At 49.1% G+C, this 20,172-nt stretch overlaps 1 protein-coding gene across 1 annotated transcript; it reads left to right on the top strand.

The window, feature by feature from the left end:
* Positions 1-18,135: 18,135 nt before the first annotated feature.
* CEBPA (CCAAT enhancer binding protein alpha) lies at positions 18,136-19,627 on the top strand. Its single transcript, XM_006274301.4, has one exon. It carries the CDS (start codon positions 18,326-18,328, stop codon positions 19,277-19,279), a length of 954 nt encoding a protein of 317 aa, XP_006274363.1. The 5' UTR covers positions 18,136-18,325; the 3' UTR covers positions 19,280-19,627.
* Positions 19,628-20,172: the final 545 nt, after the last annotated feature.

Here is a 20,172-nt window from a genome sequence, read left to right as displayed (position 1 = left end):
ACCCATAAATATAGTTTTTTGTTACTCAAATTAGGGAAACCTTTCTTTTACTGGATGATTTGCTTGTCGCCAACCTGGAAGAATCAATGGAGAAATAGGAGAGGAGCAATTGTCTAGTAATGATCATCAGAGTTTCAGGATTTAATTCTAGCAGTGACTCAGTAGGACCCGAGAAAGTCATCGTGTTTTAGTCCTAGAGAATGCTATGTACATGAAGAAGAAACTCACTGTTCTTATAAGCAACATCTTATTTTAATAACCTGTGGAGTTCAATTACAGGAAAAACCTAATCCCTTTGTTCTGTGTCTCTGTGCAGCTAGTAATTTCTGAACCTGATTCTTTCCAGTTTCTAATTTTCTTTTTGTACATTTTCTTCCTTGGGGAAGTTCCAACTTTTCTACTTGCAATAACATTGTTTAAAGATCATACAAGTTTATTCAGCTAGGTTAATTCAGTTGCATGTGCAGGATAAAGGGAATGTTCACTAGGCATAAGAGACAGTCCTCTGAAGAACTGCACCCACTAGTACGCTTCCAAAATACTTTCTGGGGCATTGAGTGACATAAAACAGAACCAGTATAATTCAAGGCAGAAATATTAAACTGGCTGATCAAACTTATTGCATGATTAGCTATCCTAAGGCAGCACACTTTTATATAAGAGCTCTGGAACGCCAATTAACTCTTTCAGAAGTGTCAAATGCACTGCACTTCTCATCATCTCTAGGTTTCACTAAACAAAAAAAAATGCAAAAAAAATTGTACGGCACTTTTCCCTTCTATCTACAAATTTAGTTATTGCAATAGCTCTCTTAGATGTCTGGTTGACATCTCTGTCTCACCTGTGCAGGGTATGCATCTGATTCACTCTTGAGGGTTAGTTTATTAATGGCTGCATTGTGCATTCCTGTTTTGTTTCATTATTAGAACAGAGTAGAACTTTGTACATACAAATTGCTACTTTGGATGTCTTGGATGAAGGAAACATGCATGCCAGTTTTCCTGAGGCATTACTAGCTTTTCATACAGTGTCCTAGTTTTCCCAAGAACTTCTTTTGGACGCTCAATTCATACAATATTTTTTTAGGTCAGCAATTAGTTTTGGGTTTTTTTGGGGGGAGGGAGGGGGGTTATAACTCTTAAATGTCTGTTTGAGATTAGTTGTTCTTCTGACTAAAAGTGTTTCATGTTTGGTGCATCCTTCAGGAACTTAGGCTTCACACCCACCTTTTCTCAAGACCAAAGCTTATTAAGAACTGTAGGGTGACTGTATTGTGCTATGAATCTGATGAGTGCTTGAAGCTAATATGTGCAAAAACTTTGCATTGGCTCCTTGAGGAGACTGGGAGTAAAAGGCAGTGAGAGTGGTCACCTAATTGGACTGTTGTATTTTTATGAGCAGTTTATTTGAAATATATGGTCTCCTTTTCCATACTGTTCATAGCTGACTAACGTGAATCTTTGTCTATCTTAACTTCCACAAAATTTATTGCTAGAACAAGAATGTTATTTATCTATCTTCATTAAACCAAGTCAATCTTTTCAAACCTGAGTGCCTAAAGATAGCCTTCTAAATCTATAATTAGGCATCTAAATATGCGTGTCATAATTTTCAGGAGTTGTACAGGACCCATAAATCCCATGGGAGCTGCAAATGCTGAACACCTGTGACTATCATAGAAGTTATATTTAGACATTTGAATATGCAGTTATCTGCCTAATTTTAGGTACTCAAATTTAAAAAAAATAGCTTTGGTTCCTCTCAATCCTCTGTATTCTTTAAGAAGAACAGCATGATCTGGAAGAAAGATAAATGTGTATCACATTCCCCAGGGTGCCTACATGAGACCCTTATCTCTAGAAGAGAAGACTGCCATGTATTAGTAAGATTTTAAAATCAATATCAAACTCTTTCCAGTTCTGCCCTGGGTACCTTGGGAGCCAATCCTACACCTGTTAAAACCAGCGAAAGTGTAACTGTCGGCTTCAGGGGGGACATGGGTCAAGGCAAATTTGGATTTGTTCTAGGCTTAGCATAATATTTTCAGCTACCTAAGGTAAATGAAAAAATGTGTTGTTTTTTTTAAACTAGCCACTGATAAATATTAGATTTCTTGTTGCCATATATCATGCTGCTCTCCTATAGCATGTTAGGGGGGGTAGTCTGAAGAGCTACATGGAATGGGTGGTGTGGAAGGTAAGTGCACGGCCTCAGAGAAAAATGCTGTGCATCACAGATATAGTTGAAATAAAAGAGCCTCATTAGACCCAAAACAAGTCTGAACGAGAATAAATGCACACACCTAGGAATATGAGGTGAATTCTCAGGTATCCAGGTTTGGTAATTGCCACACCTGTTCTATATTCCCAAAAGCACAAATGAGGTCTGTAAGGATTTAGATTGCTTAGCATCTGAATGCATAGGGCCATGGCTGTTTTCCAAGGACTCAACAGCCACTGCATGAAACTCCCCACCCATAATTACTAGGGCGTTCATAATATTATTTGTCATGAAGAATATTTTAATGAAAAAAATCTGTCCGATCCATAAGAATGTGATATTAAGCAGAGTGAATATTTTGGAGATATATTTTCCATCAGTTTTAAAACATTTCTTGGTGGATCAGAATAAAATCCTAAAGTAAATAGCTAAAAAAAAAGAGGAACCAATGAAATATGAGAGGCATAGTTGTGTTTTTTTTGGTTCGGTCCCTTGGTATGGGGGGATGAGGTCCTATATTACTTCTTTATTACCATTCTCAGTGGCATCAATGGTTTTATTGTACCCTGCAACCTGTATGATCTCTGAAATAACACACAATACCATTAAACAGCTGCTGGAAATTGGAAAAAAAAAGAAACCCCAATCTAGTCACTCTGGGGGGTAGCCTGCCTGATTGTTCATCCCACCTCCTGCTGAACAGGGAAATGAGTAGAAAGTGAGTTATTTATACCTGGATGATACAAAATATGCAGGAAGGAAACTTGAGAAAGCAGATTGCAAAGCAGTGTAAGTCCATCACTGGTCTTAATACTGCTTCTACTAAAGTCCAAGGGAAGTTTGCTTTCAATTTCAGTGGAACCACCAAGTATGAATCATTTCATCTCTTATATGTAATATATAAATAGCTCTTTATCCTTCCATAACACTGAGTTCAAGAGTGTGTCCTGCTCTTATTAATGAAATAAATGTCAAAACACAATTTCCTTGATGAGAGCAGAGCTCTCACTTTTAATTGTTCCAGAATGAAAGGAAGTTTTAAAATGATTGCCAAACAGAGCCACACACAGCTCCTGTCACATTGTGTGCCTTCTGGGTTCCTTTTGAGAATAAGGGTGGTTCATTAACATATGGAGGCAATTTGAATGTCCCTCTCACGCAGATAGCTAGTGAATTTATGACTGAGAAGTTGAGACTCATTATTAGATGCCATTTGGCATTAAGCTCCTGTTGAATTTAAACATCACTGCAGTGGGGAAGAACAGCAAATCTGGGAATAGGTCTAAAACCACTGTGCTGTCCTGGGATTCAGAGCCCAGGGAGTAGAGCTTTTCTTACTTTCTTTACTCTTGATAGCGAGACACATTTATCTTTGACAGCCAAAAAACACTTTGTGTTCCCATGGCCTCTGTAACCACCTTCTGAGTTCATGCTCCCTCACTTCTCTATATCCCAGGCTCAGGATGATGAGGTGGTGAAGTTTCTTCATGTTCTGAATTGCCAAAGTGCCTGAAAAGTTTTCCGGCATAAAGCATGATTTGAGCAAAAGTCTTTACACAGGCAACACACTAAGTGAAATCAACAGGATTTTTTCCTGAGAATGGAATTCAGGATCGGACCCAACACTAATTAATGTAAAATTTGTGCTGGTGACTTGGAGAGGAGTATTGTCAAGCAGTGATGGTAGGGGAGAGAAGAGAGGAAGCTTAAAAAAGAGCAAAATGCTTGGGCTGTGAACACACACTGCATTTGTCACAGGAGAAACCGTTTATTCCTGGGACAACATACACTCATTCTGTTGTGCTTGGACAATCCCTACACAGGGTTTTTGAGATAAGAAGTGTTAACAGTCTGTCCTGTGAGACATCAGAAAGTGCATCCGAACAGTTGTCTCCGGATTGCATCATTGAAACAATGGCAGAAGTGGCAGCATCTTCAGCAGCTCACTAAACTCAGACTGGAAGGGCAAAATGTGTCCGCACCAAACCCTGGACTTTGCTGTTATGAGACTAACATGGCCACACGTGCTCCTGAGACAAATACAACACCATTAATTCAATGGGAATGTTGGGTTTGTAAGGAACAGGATTTGTATTGCCATTAACATATAAATATATTGATGACTAAATAAATATTAACATTAGTTTAACTGGTTAGTCCCACTAAAACTGACATATATGCTGAATTTTAGTTATAGGAGTATAAATTAAGCATGTAAGTTTTTATAGGATGGTAACCTGATGCAGTAAATGTTGCATTTTTGCACTCTTAAATATATTTATTTACTTGTTTATTAACCAAATTTGTTGTTTGAAATGGAGAACATAGTTCAGCCTATGAGTGCTCCATAAACTATTTGTTTTAATGATAAATTTTATAATTCATCACTTGAACTGATCACCTAAGTCATAGTATTGTTTCCACTTCTTGACTGGATGGCTGAAACTTTAATCAGAGAGATTTCGTTACTGCTTTTGAGCACTTCCAGCACAAGACCTTATACAGACACACTAGCACAACGGTTCACTTATTTTTTGCTCCTGAAATGTTCTTGCAAGCAAAAAATATTCTAGTTGATGCTTTAGAAAAACAAATAAAAAGTGATAGGAATTCAATCACAGCAACTTCTTCATCTTTCTGCAAACGAATGATTGCCCAGCACTACTGCTAACTTCTTATAACAAGTAAAAAATAATTGAAATTCTCCATTCATCCAAGGTCTTCCATTTGACATGGTAATGCATGTGTTACCATAACATTTGGGATTTCTTCTCTGCATTTCTGTTTTAGTTTCTGTCCTTTTATGGAACCATGATTCACTCAGGAGAAATCTAGTGGTCATCTGACTCAAGCTGGTTTGTGATTAACTGTTATTGCACTGAAAGTAAGATAAAGACTTCTTGTAGTAGGAGTGTGATATTCCAGCTCAAGTAGAAAATGTATAGTAAAATGTAAATGTAAAGATCCCATTGGACGTAAATTTTGGGTTAGTAACTTCTGTTTTATTTTTATTAACAAGGGTTCAACTCTGAGCACAAGCGCACATATCTACCATGTCTTTGAAGACTGAGAGGCTGGGGGGTTGGGAGAAGGTTATCTTTGCAGCTGGGAGTGTCAGCTTCATTATATGTGTTCTAGGTGACCTTTGGAATTTTAATTGAAAATGAAGGGGACTGTCTGTGACTAGGGAATGTTTTTCTAGGAGAGAATGTGATTCTATCAACTTATTACACGGCCAGTCTGGAGGCTGCTGCTAGATCTACTTACTGTAGGGAGAAGTTTTAGCATCTTGTTTAATTTAAGGACTGTGGTTTAACAATTTTCTCAATGTAAGTGTAAGCTGCTCATTGTATTTCACCTTTGTGTCGTGATTTAGTGTAAGAGAAACTCAGGAAAATTCTTCCCAGTATTGGTAGCTGGTACTTAGCTATAAAAGTTCAGTGACTTTTAAGCCAAGGAATGCATCTCCCTAGTCCTTGTAGAACCTTTGATGTGTTTTAGTTCAACACCACGCCACTGCCATTTTCTCAGCACTGACGCACATTTTGCCATTTATACAAATGTATGTACCACAGTGCCAGGTACTTTTAAAAGCGCCTGGCCCTGTGGCGCAAGCATATATGTATACATGCCTCCTGTGACTAAGATCCTGATCCTGTGAGCACCCTGCACAGGGAGTTTTGCAGGCTCAGGATCCAGCACACCTACTAGCTAGGAAATGACCCTTTGAGCAGCACAGGAAAGGGATCTCGGAGTCATAGTGGACTCCAAGATAAACATGAGTTGTCAGTGTGATGAAATCATCAGCAAAGCTGACCGCACTTTATCATGCATCAGCAGATGTATGATGAATAGAACCAAGGAGGTGATACTTCCCCTCTATGCAACATTGGTCAGACCGCAGTTGGAGTACTGCGCTCAGTTTTTGGCGCTGTACTTCAAGAAGGATGTTGATAGACTCAAGAGGGTCCAGAGGAGGGCCGCTCGTATGGTTAGGGGCTTAGAGGCCAAGCCCTATGAGGAGAAACTAAGGGTCCTGGACCTCTTCAGCCTCTGCAAGAGAAGGCTGAGAGGTGATCTTGTGGCCACCTACAAATTCATTAGGGAAACGCAGCAAGGGATTGGAGATGCTCTGTTCACCTTGGAGTAACAAGGAATAATGGTCACAAACTGACAGAGAGCAGATCTAGGCTAGATATCAGGAAAAACTTCCTCATGGTAAGGGTGGCCAAAATTTGGAATGGGCTTCTAAGGGAGGTGGTGCTCTCCCCTACCTTGGGGGTCTTTAACAGAAGGCTGGATAGGCATCTGGCTGGGGTCATCTAGACCCAGCACTCTTTCCTGCCTAGGCAGGGGGTTGAACTTGCTGATCTGTTGAGGTCCCTTCTGACCCTAGCATCTATGAATCTATGATCTAAAAATACTGACTCTGGCATGGTGATAACCCCTGCAAAAGCACAAGAATGCATATTTTAAAATGACTAGAAAACATGCTGTAGCATTAAAAACCAGATATCAAGTTTTCTGATGTATCAGATGTATTTTTGGCCTGATCCTGCAGTTCTCAGTCAGCCAAAACTCCCACCAGGTTCAGCCGGGTAATGCATTGCACCAGTGGAGAGGCAGGAACTTGCACAAATGGCACTAGTAGCAGACTTTATGAGGTGTACCTCATCCTAGTCAGGCCTTTAACTATTATATCACTGAAAAATAACATATCACTTGCTTAGATCTTAGATTCCTTTAAAAACCTCCTTCCAAAAGGGACTGGAGTGAGTAAGGCTGAGTGAGTCTGGCTACATGTTCAAGAATATGCATCCTGTCACAAAACTTAACTAAGTAATGGCATAATTTTATTTTTATAACCCTTCTCTGCCCATCCTTCTATTTCCCCTCTCTTGTTAAAGCTCTCACATGTATCATGCCTATTAATTGTAAATTCTTTGGAGCAAAGACTGGGTCTTCCTATATTCCATAAAGTACATAGCATATTTTACATAATGTTGTAATATAAACAATTAACAGCAATGCCCCAGGGTCATGTCTATGATGGATAGTAAGTATAATTTTTAACAGATAATAGAAGCAGGGACATAAACTCAGCTTGTACTATCAAGATGTATAGTGTATTGAACTAAAGCCTCAGTTGACACCAATGAAAAGTTGTGCCTGAAATCAGTAATACAGCCTCTGGCTATTTAACTGACCTTCTCAAAATGTAGGGTGTAAACTCATTCTTGTAAATAATTTTCAAAAAACTGGTTTGGGACTGAATTCAGTCCAAATATGTATTGCTGGTAATCTAGCATCAACTGTAGGCACCACAGGGCATGTCTACATATGCATTTTATCCAAAATCAGTTTACTTGCAAGTAAACTACTTGTGAGTAAATGCTCCTGGGCAGGTATCTACACATGCAGGGACTTGGCAGCAGATCTGCTGCTCTTAGCACCAAACTGCTGCCACTTCCTGCAGCCCTGCAATGAGCCCCTGCCACCACCGGGGGGGAACTCCAGGCTCTGCTGCAGCAGCCTGCAGTCCTCTTGAAAAGACATCCCCATTCTCTGCTCTCTGGCCAGCCACTTCCCAGGCCAGTAGCAGCATCCACAGCACAGGGGCAGCACACGGCAGCTCTCTCCTTGCCAACTCTGCCTCCCCATGCCATGGCTGCTCCAGCCCCTGCCCCTGCCAGTGATGACCAACTCCCTGGGCTCCTTCTGGACACTGTGCTGGCCTTGCTGGCCCACCACACCAACCACCAGCTGGCCCACAGCTGTCTAGACCCTCTTGGCTCCCCTATGTGCAGTGACTGCCTGCCCAATCCCACTCTAACATCCCAAGGCTGCCACCGCCACACAGCTGCCTCCTAGATCCTGGCTGGCTGGCCAGACCCTGGCAGGGATGCCAACAACGTGCTGCTGGATGCCACCGCTGGGGCTGCCCTTGCCCTCCTGGGCCATTCACCCCACCTCCTGTGGGCCCACCAGGCCAGCCAGGACTGTGTGTGTTATCCAGCACACCTGGGATGATGAGCAATGGCTGGAGGTGTTCTGGATGATCCAGACCACTTTCCAGGATCTTCTGGAGCAGCTCTGGCCACACCTGGAGTGGCAGGACACCGCCACGTGGCTGCCTCGCCCACAGATACACAGCTGACCCTTGCCCTGCTCCAGCTGACCACACCCACCAGTTTCCACTATGTGGGCCATCTCTTTGGGGTGTGCAAGGCCACTGCTAGGGAAGCCATCCTGGAGGTGTGTGGCACCCTCCAGGATGTGTTGGCAGACACTGTGCTCTGCATGCACAACCCCCTGGTGGTGACGGTGGGGTTTTGTACCCTGGGATTCCCCCAGTGCATCAGGGCCCTGGACAGGACCCACATCCCCGTCACCTGCCTGCCCCATGGTGACTGGCCCTACTACACCCGGAGGGGCTTTCATTCCGTGGTGCTCCAGGCCATCATGGACCATGGCGGCACCTCCACGCATGTGAGTACCGGCTGGGTGGGCAGAGCCCACGACATCTACATGTTCTGAATCTCTGCACTGCCAGCCCTGGTGCAGAGTAGCCACTTCATGCCGGGGTGCTGGACCTGCAACTGGGTACTGTGGTGGTCCTGCCTCTCCTCATTGGGTACCCTGCCTACCTGCTCCTGCCCTGGCTCATGCAGCCCTATATTGGCCAGCTGGACCCCCGCCAGGCCCATTTTAACCAGTGCCTGGGCCTGCACCCTGGTGGAGTGTGCCCGTGGCTGCCTCAAGGGACATTGGCGCACCTCACCGCCTGCCTTGTTCTCTGAAGACAACCTCCCCTGAGTCATCATCACAGCCTGCATGCTGCATAACTTCTGTGAGGCCCAGGGAGAGCTCTTCTGTGAGATGCAGCAGGTGGACGCCTCCTGGCAGTGGGAGCACCACCTGATGCAGCAGCAACAGCAGCACTCCCACCGCCACCCCGCAGCCACTGAGGCCCTGGACAAACTACACACCTGCCATTGGGGGCCAGGGTACCAGGTATGAGAGGTGCTGGCCAACCACCTCCTCCTGCACGCCCCACTGTAGCCAGTCTGGACCACTACCGATTGACTCCCCCACCCCCAACACCACGCTCACTGCAGACACATCTCAGAAGAACAAATTTTTATTCCCTTCACATCAAATAGACCCCCCCACCACCAAACAGAGTCCCCTCTCCCTCCCCCTCATAACAACAGAGCTCCATCACCACCCACCAACAATAAAACACCTTCTTCCCTGTGCAAACTATTTACAAACTGTTTTGTGTGCTGTCCCAGGGTGGGGGCACTTTTGGAGTAGAGCCTAGGGACAGGCAGCCAGTACCTTGGGATCTGGCTGTTCCCCTGTGAGTGTATATGCCACAGCGAGCCTGATGGTGGGTGGCTAACCCAAGGGTGATGGCGGCTGGTGGTCCCTCAATGCAGGTGGCTCCTCCTCCAGTAACCAATGTCCAGGGCCAGTAGGGCTGGTGTGTAGTCCTAGCCCCACTGCAGGCAGCTCCGGCTCCATGCCCATGTAGAGCCAAGGTGAGTAGCAGGCCTGGGCCTATGCAGGGAGTCTGGGTGGCCGGGCACCCGGACCAGGGCCTGGGCCAGGTGCTTCTGGCTGCTGGAGGCAGCACAGGACTTCCTTCCAGGCTCAGAGGGGGGCCTGCTGCTGGGTGGAGGGTGGCTGCCAGGGGGCAGGCAGGGCTAGGGGTGGACGGCCAGGTAGCAGGTGGCATGAAACAGCCATCAGGGCCAGAAAGGTGTCCAGCACCCAGTGGTCATTGTCTATGGCCTGCACTGCCCTGGCCGGGATCATGTTCTGCTCCCACAGCACCTCCACCCTCTTGTGCTCCAGGGCCAGAAGCTGCTCCCGGAACTCCAGGTTTGCTTGGTCCTGTGCATCTCTGTGGGCAATGTCCTCTGCCTGTCAGGTGTCTGCCAGCAGGCCCTCTGATGCTGTCATCAGCTGGTCCAGGCGGATGGTGCAGTCCTGGGTCCACCTCTGACTGAGCCAGCGCATCCACAGGGCCCTGGCTGTGAGTAGCAGTGACCGTGAGGCTGCATCCTGGCTGCCAAGTGTGACCACTCCCCTGTGTGCAGCTGTATGACCTGCAGAGCCACGAGTAAGAAGCTGGTTGTGAATTTGCAACATTTCTCAGAAGAGATGCTCTGTACCAGGGGTCGTGTGCTGCCCAGCCTCAGATTAAGTGTTGGGCATGCATGGGCGCACAGGGACCATGGAAAGTCAGCCAAGCAGGCCCAGGGCCAGGCAGCTACTGGCCAAGACCCCCACCTCAACTTGTTTCCCCAGGAGCAGGCAAGCCACTGGGTGCTGGCCATAGGCAGGCTGCCTTCCCTTCCTTGTTCCCAGGTTGAGAGAGGCCAGGCTCCTGGCAGCACCTGCTGCCATGGCTCCAGAGCCCACTTCCCCCACTTCGTCCTGCAGGCCAGCCGTTCTCCTGTTCTACCACCCAGGCCACGGTGCCTGGGCTGGAGGACGCAGGGTTCCCAGACAACTAGGATGAGGAGCTGTCCATGCCCCCACTCTCCCCACAAGAGGCATCTCCAAAGAGGTGTTCCAGGGCCAGACCCTCCCCCCCCCGCCATGTGAGTGCTGCACCCTGAGCATGCCCATGCTGTGCATGTTGCAGGTGCTGCACAAGGAGCTGTTTGTACAGAGCAAGGGCTGCCCCACCAACTATGCCCTGCTGATGCTGATTGCCATGGTGCCCTGGGTGCACTTGCACACCTGGCATGGGACCCTGAGCTTCAGTGGTGCAGGAGGCAAACCCAGGCTGCCCCGCAACCTCCTCCACCACCTGGAGGGCTACCTATGGCTGTGCTACATGTCCCTACCCCCTGCAGCTGAGGAGGACATCGCCACCAGCATTGATGCATTCTTTGGTGTATGAGAGGCCCATGTCCATCCAACTATGGGTGCACAGGATGCTCAATAAAGTTTTGCACTGCCTCCTGTCTCCCTGCAAGCTGTGGGGGGAGGGGAAACCAGGGCCAGTGGAGTCTGGGTCCCAATCCGGCTCTCTGGGCCTCTATGTGGTTGTCCCTGTGCTGCTGGGCCCAGGCAGCTGCCTGCAGTGCCCAGTGCAGGGGCCCAGCTTGGGACTGACAGCCACATGGTGAGGCAATGCCCCACCGCACCTGCAGACTCTGGGCAGGCTGCTGGGGGTGGGTTGCAGGCAGGTCAAGCTAACTCCAGCAGCGAGAAGCTGCCTGCAGCTGGGCCTGGATAATGACAGGCTGGCAGGACCCTGTAGCACCCTGTAGGCCTGGATGGAATGGGCTTAGCAGCTGCACGGCACTATGGTGCCAGGTAGTAGTGCCAGGGTGCAGGCAGGCTGGCACAGCTGGCCTGCGGCCTGCCCAGCAGGACACAGCGGACTGGCTCCCTGCATGTGTATCCCAGGGCTCAAAATGCCTGCACGCCTGAGGCTGGGGCTGCCAAGCTCTGGGGCACGAGAGCCTCCCAGCCCAGAGCCCTGGGACTAGCCTCTGGCTGGCCCCTTAGTGGCAGGGCTGGCCAGGAGCAAATTTTCTCCCAGTTGGAGTCGATATGTGCATTACTGCGCAGTAACTAACTGCTACTGTGATTAGCTTAATTTACTGTGCAGTGTACAAGTGTGTACATGTAGACACATGTACTTACTGAGCAGTAAACTGCACTACAGCACAGTTAAATGCCTCACATAGACGTACCCACAGTCACCTAAATATTGTACTAATGAAGCAAAAACAACTCTTTACTGAAAGATTATTTTAAGACTATTTTAATGTGATTTAATATTATGTGGGAATGCTTAAACAAATATGCCACAGCACAAAATGTCACAGATGTGATTGTATTCAGTTTGTCAGCTACTTTCATAGTTCACATTGCTAATAAGTATGTTAGAGGGAATTGATAATGATAGTATCCTCGTGGCATCATTAGGGTAAATAACTTGTCAAAGGATGCTATTACCTTACCTAGCTGGAGCTCTTAAAACAGAGGTGGGGAAATGTGCTGTAGACCTGCAGTCCCACCAGATAAATTTAGAGGCCAGTCTGGTTTCACAACAGACTATAGCTGTCAGTCAAACATGCACCATTATCAGGGAGTCATGTTCTGGGCTACTAGCCTGCTATGGGCCAAGTAAATGTTTAATGGATTAAACCTCAGGTGGCAAAAAAGCAGCCAACCAGGTATGAAGGGGTAGAGCCTTTGATCTGTGTTGGGGAGAGAAAAGGATTAGACTTGGGACTGTGGGAGGTCATTGATATCTTGTTCCTTTCCTTTTATATAATTATTATTGCTAACATGTTTCCATGCTATTTAGAGGCCTGAGCCAGCTCCTATTAAAGTCCAGGATAGTCTGTCTACTGACTGCTGTGGAGGTTAGATCAAGCTCTGCTCTCCTGACTGCTCTGTTAACCCATAAAGTGACAATACAAAAAAAAGAAAGAAATGCAATTTCCTGTAGTAGTTTATTTTAAAGGATTTTTTTTAAAGATAAAATTGAATTTAACTTTTCCCCCAGTTGAAAGGGGAATATCTTTGGGGAAATTAAACAGTATTCAGGAAAATAAACAGGGTTTGTTTTCCAGGGAAAAGCAGGACAGGAGAGGGTTGCTGTGGATGGCTCAGAGGTTAGTGTACTAGCCTGACACTCAGGGAAACTGACTTCCTGTGTGACCTTGGGCGAGTCACTTAGCCCCGGTGTCCCTAATTCCCCATCAGTACAATGAGAGAGAATAGTGCTCATAGGGTGTTGTGAGGGAAAATAAAGATTATAAGGGGATCAGATGTTATGGAGAGACAGACCACATAAATACCTAAGTTTGGCAAGTTGGGGACTGGATACAGCACAGTCACACCACTGGAACTGACCTTTGCACTGGCAGAAAAAAAAAGTGGAAGGCTGATGCAAACCATGTAGTTCTAACCCATCCAGGGTAAAATTGCCCTTGAAGTAGTCAGGGGTAAAACCACATCAGTGTAAGTCACACCAGTGTAGGTATTTTGTGTCTGCAGCTTACTCAAAGGTAGCTTTTTGCTCCTTGCAACCAGGGTATTACTGGGTCTCCCACTTCCTAGTGATGAAAAGCAGGAGTAGTAACTTGCAGTCTGCTCCACTGGGATAAGCTGTCCACCTATCTGTTCCAGAGTCTGTGTATAAAATCAGAGTACAAAATCAATGAGAATTACACTAGTGCAAATGTATCATGTGCAGAGACGACTGTAGCAGGGTGCGGGACCCAGGACAAATCAGCCTGTGTGGGGCCCAGACGCAGCAGTGGGTGGGTAGGGGGGAAGGGCAGGTGAGCGGCCGGAAGTGGAACCAGCCTGGCTCCACAGGGCCCCCCAAAGCACAGGGCCCAGGGCAGTCACCCCAATTCGCAGGCCCCCGCTCCGCCACCCAGGGACAGCCCTGATCACGTGTCCAGGCCCTCAGTGTGGCTGGGAGGTAGGAGAGGCAATAGCCAGATGGTGGTAAAAGGTAGAAAACAATGAACATAGGTCCATGTACAGGGCAAGTATTGAACAAAGGGGTACTGGATACATCTTGGTAACAGGGTTGTAAAGAGGTGAAGTCTGAGGGACAGACGGGAGTATGATAGTGGTAACTAGTAAGGAAACAAGGTGGGGAGAAAAATTGTCCACGAGTTGTCACATGCTTTCTCTCACCCCTTTGTCTGTTTAGGTCTTAACAACTTTGAGACAGGAACCTCTAATCCCCATGAAGCACACTGAGTACAGTGTGGGTGTATGAAACAGGACTTGAACAGATATTAAATGAGCAGTGTAAGTAAAGGGTTGGTAATAGCAGAGTACAGTGATGTATTGTCACCACGCTGGGGTCTTGAGCCACATTTTCAAAGAGGTAATAATCAGAGCAGAAGCAGCTGAGTAGAAGTTTCTGGGTAGCTGGTGCAAGTGAAAGAGGGAGGCAAAAATGCCAGCAGAAAGAGCAAGTAGGGCATATAGAGAGAAAAGTTTCTTAGGATTGGTTAAGGAGCTCTGAAGACTAGGGAAATGATAAGGAAAGGGAAGGGGGTAGAAACAATTCTAAGTAATTGTGATTTACCTCTCACTGGAGCAAGCTCCACATGCCAGAAGTGATGACAAGTCACCAGCCATGGCCAAATAATCTTGCAATTCTCATCCTGACTCATCATCCACTGGCTTCCACAGGAATGGGATTTGGCCCAAAGACCTGTTTCTTTCCAAAGATCCTCACACGTGTGCAAGGTCATGGGATGTTTCAGATCATTCCCTCCCTCAAGAGTAGTCACGGAGACATAACTGGGGACGGGACTTCCAGAGAGTCCATTCAGAGTTCAACTTTTATTATAACAAGATGTAGTGGTTTTGGGGCAGGCCACGCAGCCTCCGTTAACCTGGGGCATCTCCAGCTCCCAGTTCACATGACGACCCCGTGTTCTGGTTCCTGGATGTTCATTGGCAGCGTGGCATGAGGTTGAGCTGCGGTAGCTCCAGGCACCCCCAGGGAATCTTTTTTCTCTGAGCTGTACTATGTTTTCTTTAACCTCCATGATCCATGTCTTTCTTCCACAGCTCTGCTTCTGAAAGACCACCTCCCTTTTGTTTCTAGTTAGTGTCCTCCTCAGGCGCAGACAGAAGAAATCCATCTGGAGAGTACAGAAGTGGCTGACCTCTGTTCCCTCTGCATAAGGGGTGTTAGATGTGAGCACAGAGGTCCTCCTGGCATGAGTGTTTCCTTTATAATATATATTTCTAGATATCTTAAGAAAGAAGTATCAGATGAATGACACTTCCTACTGATATTCTCTTTACTCCTGCTGTTCTACAGTTCTTGATTCTCAAAGCCTAATTTTCGTGCACCTAAATTAACTACGACTGACCACAGTTTAAGTCTATAATGTTAATAAAAGACATTTTGCTTTGCTGCATATAAAGTCATGTGTTTCTTTTACAATTTACAAAAAAAAAGGCATTAGCTCTGATCAGAATAACTAAATATTGAACATCGTGTGTTTAAAAACATGCCCTTTTATTTACACGTGGGTAAATTTTTTGACCTGTTTATCTAAAGATTTCTGTCCGGTGTTGCATACAGTTGTTTTATGCATTTGTGCTAAACACTTGCTGAAGTTTCAAAGTCTGAGCCATGATTTATACACACTGCCTTAATAGTTAGAGCTATCTACAACCTGCAGTTCATGCACAAAATTGTCACGCCGGAGACTCTGGAGCCCTGTCATGGTGGGGAAATCTCTTAATTTAACATGATGAAATGTATCTAATATACTGGGATCCTGGTCTGTTCCTCCGTGGTATTGTAGTTTGAATAACAAGCATTACACTTTTTATGCCCTCTCATATTGATGATGGAGAATAGGAAATCTTGCCCTTCACAGGCTGGGAAGTAAAAAAACAAAACAAACAAACAACCCCCTCCAAAAAAACCTCTGAATACTACAGCTTTATGCCGTTGGTGGAAGTCTGTGGTCTAAAAAGTAGGAGTGATTGTAGAGAAAAGATTACAAGTAAACTCTACAAGTTTACTTTGAGATAAGGACTACTAAAATCCTTTATTTTAATTTATAGATGCACAAACATTGGTATTTCTTAATGATTATGGTTTACCCTTTCTTTTCAATTATCTTCCTAACTGGCAGTAGCAACCAAAACTGATTTTGTCTTTTGTAGTCCTACATTTATCAGCAACGAGGATCTTATTTTGAGATGGAAGAATAGCACCCTCAAGAGTTGACAGCAGTCCTGCTCCAGAGGTCAGTGATGCAACAGGCATCCTTCCCTTTTTTGGGGCTGAATTAATTAACTCTTCAGCACATTTTGCTGAAACTAACAGGTCTGGGGACTGAAATATAATCTTGAAGTTGGGCTTCCCAATTGATGCAAAAGTGTTTGGAGGGTTTTTTTGTTTGTTCGTTTGTTTTTACGCTTTGTAGAGAGACCGTTAGCTGTTGAGCTTTCTAGCATACAGATTTCTAGTGTCGTAGAAAAGTGAGGGACAAAACTCCAGAAACAGTAAGAATGATCTCCTTTGTGCAAAGCTGGTGAAACAATTGCCATTTTACTGCAATCCATTTAACAACAATTGAAAATTAATTTTAAAAGGGTCTACTTTAATTTACACAAATGTAACTGGGCCTAAGGAGAGAAATGCTGGACATAGCAGGACTGTACTTCAAGTGGATAGATAGTTATAGGAACTTGTCTGTTTGTTATTGATGGAAGCAAAGAATAGAATATCCCAAATTCCCAAATCCCCAATATCCCAGGATCCCAAATTTCCTGCCCTTGTTTGAATTGTTTTAAGATGTCAGTTCAAGTGAAAACTTCAGAATTGCTACTATATGTGAGTGTATTTTCAAAGCATGATAACAGGTGGTGTTTGCTGGCAAAAATTTTAGTTGCGTATTTCTATTGTATTGTACGGCAATTACCATTTATTTTACACACTGTGCCTGTTGACTTGAGTATTAGAATGGGATCTTGAAAGCTCCAGGCAAACTAAGACTGGCTGGAACTTAGAAAGATTTTCCTCCTCAAAAGGGAAAATCCTGGACTAGAATGACTTGCCCTTTTGTTGCGAATGGGGCTGTTTGCCTGTGGAGCAAGCAGGATTGGACACACGCTAGAGCAGTGAAGAGTCATGCAATGCACAGGCTTACACTTCCGTCTCAAGTGTCTGAACTGGTTTTGGTGACAGACCAGGGCACCTCTCTTGCACTGGAAGCTTGTTCAAAATTCTCCGTGAAGCTACTGGTCTTTTAGTTGTGCAGGAAATCCTCGACTAGGGTCCTGACAGACCTCGGGCTTGCTCCATTCAGGCAACATTTACATCTTGAAAAAAAAGCCTTGCAGTTTTTCAGCAAGAATTATTTATGTATCCCCCCAAAATCCAAGACTCATTTTTAATTGATCAGGAAAAGCAAGCTGTACATTTTATTAGGTTAACTAAATAGTTGGAAAAAATTTTCTTAGCAAGCTTTCAGATTGAAGACCCCATCGTCAGGTTTTTTTAAAACCTGAAAGCTTGCTAAGAATTTTTTTTCCAACTGTTCAGTTGATCTAATGAAAGATATCAGATTTATCCAAAGAGCCTTGTCTGCCTATGTCCTTAGACCAACGGGACTACAACCTACACAGCTGTACATTTGACAGCCTGCTACTTAGCATCTTCCCCTGTCGCCATTACAGACCCATTCTGATGCAGCCTCGGGACAGCTCGAGCACCGAGCCCTGCGCTTTCCAGCGACTTGTTGGAGTCCCTCCCTACGGGACAACAGTGGTCATTCCACATCCTAACTGATTTCCCCTTGAAAACCTAGTGTAAGTGGCCTGAAAAGCATTTCTCCATTAGTTCAGGGCCATGGCAGAGGCTTTTTTTTTCCTATCAACTCTCAGCCTTCAGAGCAGGGGACTCCCCTGGAGACTGGCGGGGGAAACCTCCAAGTTCTTTTCAAAATCAAACTTTCTCTCCTGTTCTCCTGCCCGCGGGGGACCGGGGCTGCGGCTGCCGAGGAAGACGGGCCATTTAGGAATAGTCCCGTGACCCAGGAGAGCACGGGACAAAAAGCGGGGAGCGGGGGGAGCTCTTTCATCCCCCGCGGTGCTGCCTGGGGTCAGTCCCGGACCTGCCTCCCTCCCCCCCGCGGTCCGGTGCAAAGGAGGGAGAGGGGGCGCTGCGGCGCCCCCCGAGGTGCCGTCCCGGGGGGGTCCGCGTCCCCTCCCGCGGTGCAGCAGAGCCCCCCCGGGACACGCGTGGGACGACGGGCGCTAAGACCCGGCGCTGCCCGCGGCGGTCAAAGTTCCCAGCGGGAGGGCGGGCGGACACTAGAGGGCGACCCGGGCCGCGCACGTATATAGGCTGGCGGCGCGGGACGCAGGCAGCGCAGTCGCGGGCGCCGGGCCGGGGCAGCGCGCAGCGGAGCGGAGCAGCGGCGGCGGCGGCGGGAGCGGGACCCTGCAGCCGCAGCAGCTGCGGGCGGGCGGGCGAGCGTGCGGGCGCGCGGGGGCTCCGTCGGGGCGGGCAGCCCCCACGCTGGATTCCCGCAGCCCGTCGCCATGCCCGGCGCGCGCTAGGTGCTTCATGGAGCAGGCCAACTTCTACGAGGTGGAGTCGCGGCCGCCGCCGAGCAGCGTGCAGCCCCCGCACCTGCCGCCCCCCCCGCCCGGCAGCGCCTACGGCGCGTACAGGGAGGCGCCGCCCGCGCCGGAGCTGAGCGACATCTGCGAGCACGAGAACTCCATCGACATCAGCGCCTACATCGACCCGGCCGCCTTCAACGACGAGTTCCTGGCCGACCTCTTCCAGCACAGCCGGCAGCAGGACAAGGCCAAGGCCGCGCTGGCCGCGGACTTCGACTTCCACGGCCTGCACGGGCCCGGCGCCCCGGGGCAGGGGCCCCCGCCGCAGCCGCCGCCGCCGCCGCCGCAGCCGCTCTTCGGCTACCTGGACGGCAAGCTGGACGCGCTGTACGAGCGCATCGCGGCGCCCGGCTTGCGGCCGCTGCTCATCAAGCAGGAGCCGCGGGAGGACGAGGAGGCCAAGCCGGCGGCGCTGCCCGCGCTCTACCCCGCGCAGCCGCCCGCCCCGTCGCACCTGCAGTACCAGATCGCGCACTGCGCCCAGACCACCATGCACCTGCAGCCCGGCCACCCCACGCCGCCCCCCACGCCCGTGCCCAGCCCGCACCACGCGCACCCGCACCCCCACCCGCACCCCCACGCGCACCCGCACCCGCCCGCCGCGCTCAAGATGCTGCCGGCGGAGCCGCGGGGCAAAACGAAAAAGACAGTGGACAAGAGCAGCAGCGAGTACCGCGTGCGCCGGGAGCGCAACAACATCGCGGTGCGCAAGAGCCGCGACAAGGCCAAGCAGCGCAACGCGGAGACGCAGCAGAAGGTGCTGGAGCTCACCACTGACAATGACCGGCTGCGCAAGCGGGTGGAGCAGCTCAGCCGCGAGCTGGAGACGCTGCGCGGCATCTTCCGCCAGCTGCCCGAGAGCTCCCTGGTCAAGGCCATGGGCAACTGCGCGTGAGCCCGCCGCCCGCCCCGCTGCAGTATTACTCGCTCTGTGCCTTAGGGACCACACCAATAAGCTGCCCCCCGCCCCGCCGCCTGCCTGCCCGGGGGCCCTCGTGCCTTAGGAGGCGCGGAGCCACCCTGCCCGCCCCCGGCGCCCGCGGGGGTCCCCGCCGGGCTGCGCGCCCCGCTCCCCGCGCGCCAGGGCAGGGCTCTCGGGCGGGCGGGCGCGGCTGGGACGTGCGGGCCCGTCGGGCCGGGACAAGGGGCGCGGGCGGGCGGGCGGGCGGGCACGGACCCGGCCTGCGTGTCACCTTTGTGGAAACCTTGGTTACGTTCATAAATAAACGGCATTTATTCTACACGCTCGGCCCCGCGGCCTCCGCTTCTTTCCCCGCAGCTGCCCTCGGGGCACTGCCCCCCACCCCACCCCAGGCAGGCAGCGGGGGGCGGGAGGCGGGCGCGGCCAGGCCCCGACAGCTGCCCTCCAAGCGGGACGCGCCGCTGCCCCCGGGGGCGTCCCGCAGGGCTGGGGGGAGGGCAGCGCCCCCGCTCCTGGCCGTGCCTTCCCTCCCGGCACCTCGGACCTTTATGGGGGACTGGGGAGCAGGCTGGGGCTGTTCCCGTGGGGGCGGGATCGGGTCCCCCGCGCCCGGCGCAGCGCACGTCCCTGCCCGCGGGGGAGCCGCGGAGCCGAGCCCCGGCCCGGCCGCTGCCGCCCCCCGCGCGGGGGCTTTGAGCGGGGCTCGTCCCGCGGGCGGGGGAGCAGCACCTACGAGCCCGAGCTGGGGGCGGCGGCCAAGAACTGTGCCCCGGGGCACGAGGGAAGAGGGTGGAAGGGCCGAGGCTGGAAGCGGCCGGGAAGGGGAAAAGGGAAGTGGGGAGGTTTGCACGGAGGAAGGGGACGGA

The sequence above is a fragment of the Alligator mississippiensis genome, chromosome 10 (genome assembly GCF_030867095.1).
Source record: "Alligator mississippiensis isolate rAllMis1 chromosome 10, rAllMis1, whole genome shotgun sequence".
NCBI lineage: Eukaryota > Metazoa > Chordata > Crocodylia > Alligatoridae > Alligator > Alligator mississippiensis.
This window is presented reverse-complemented; position numbering and strand designations above follow the sequence as displayed.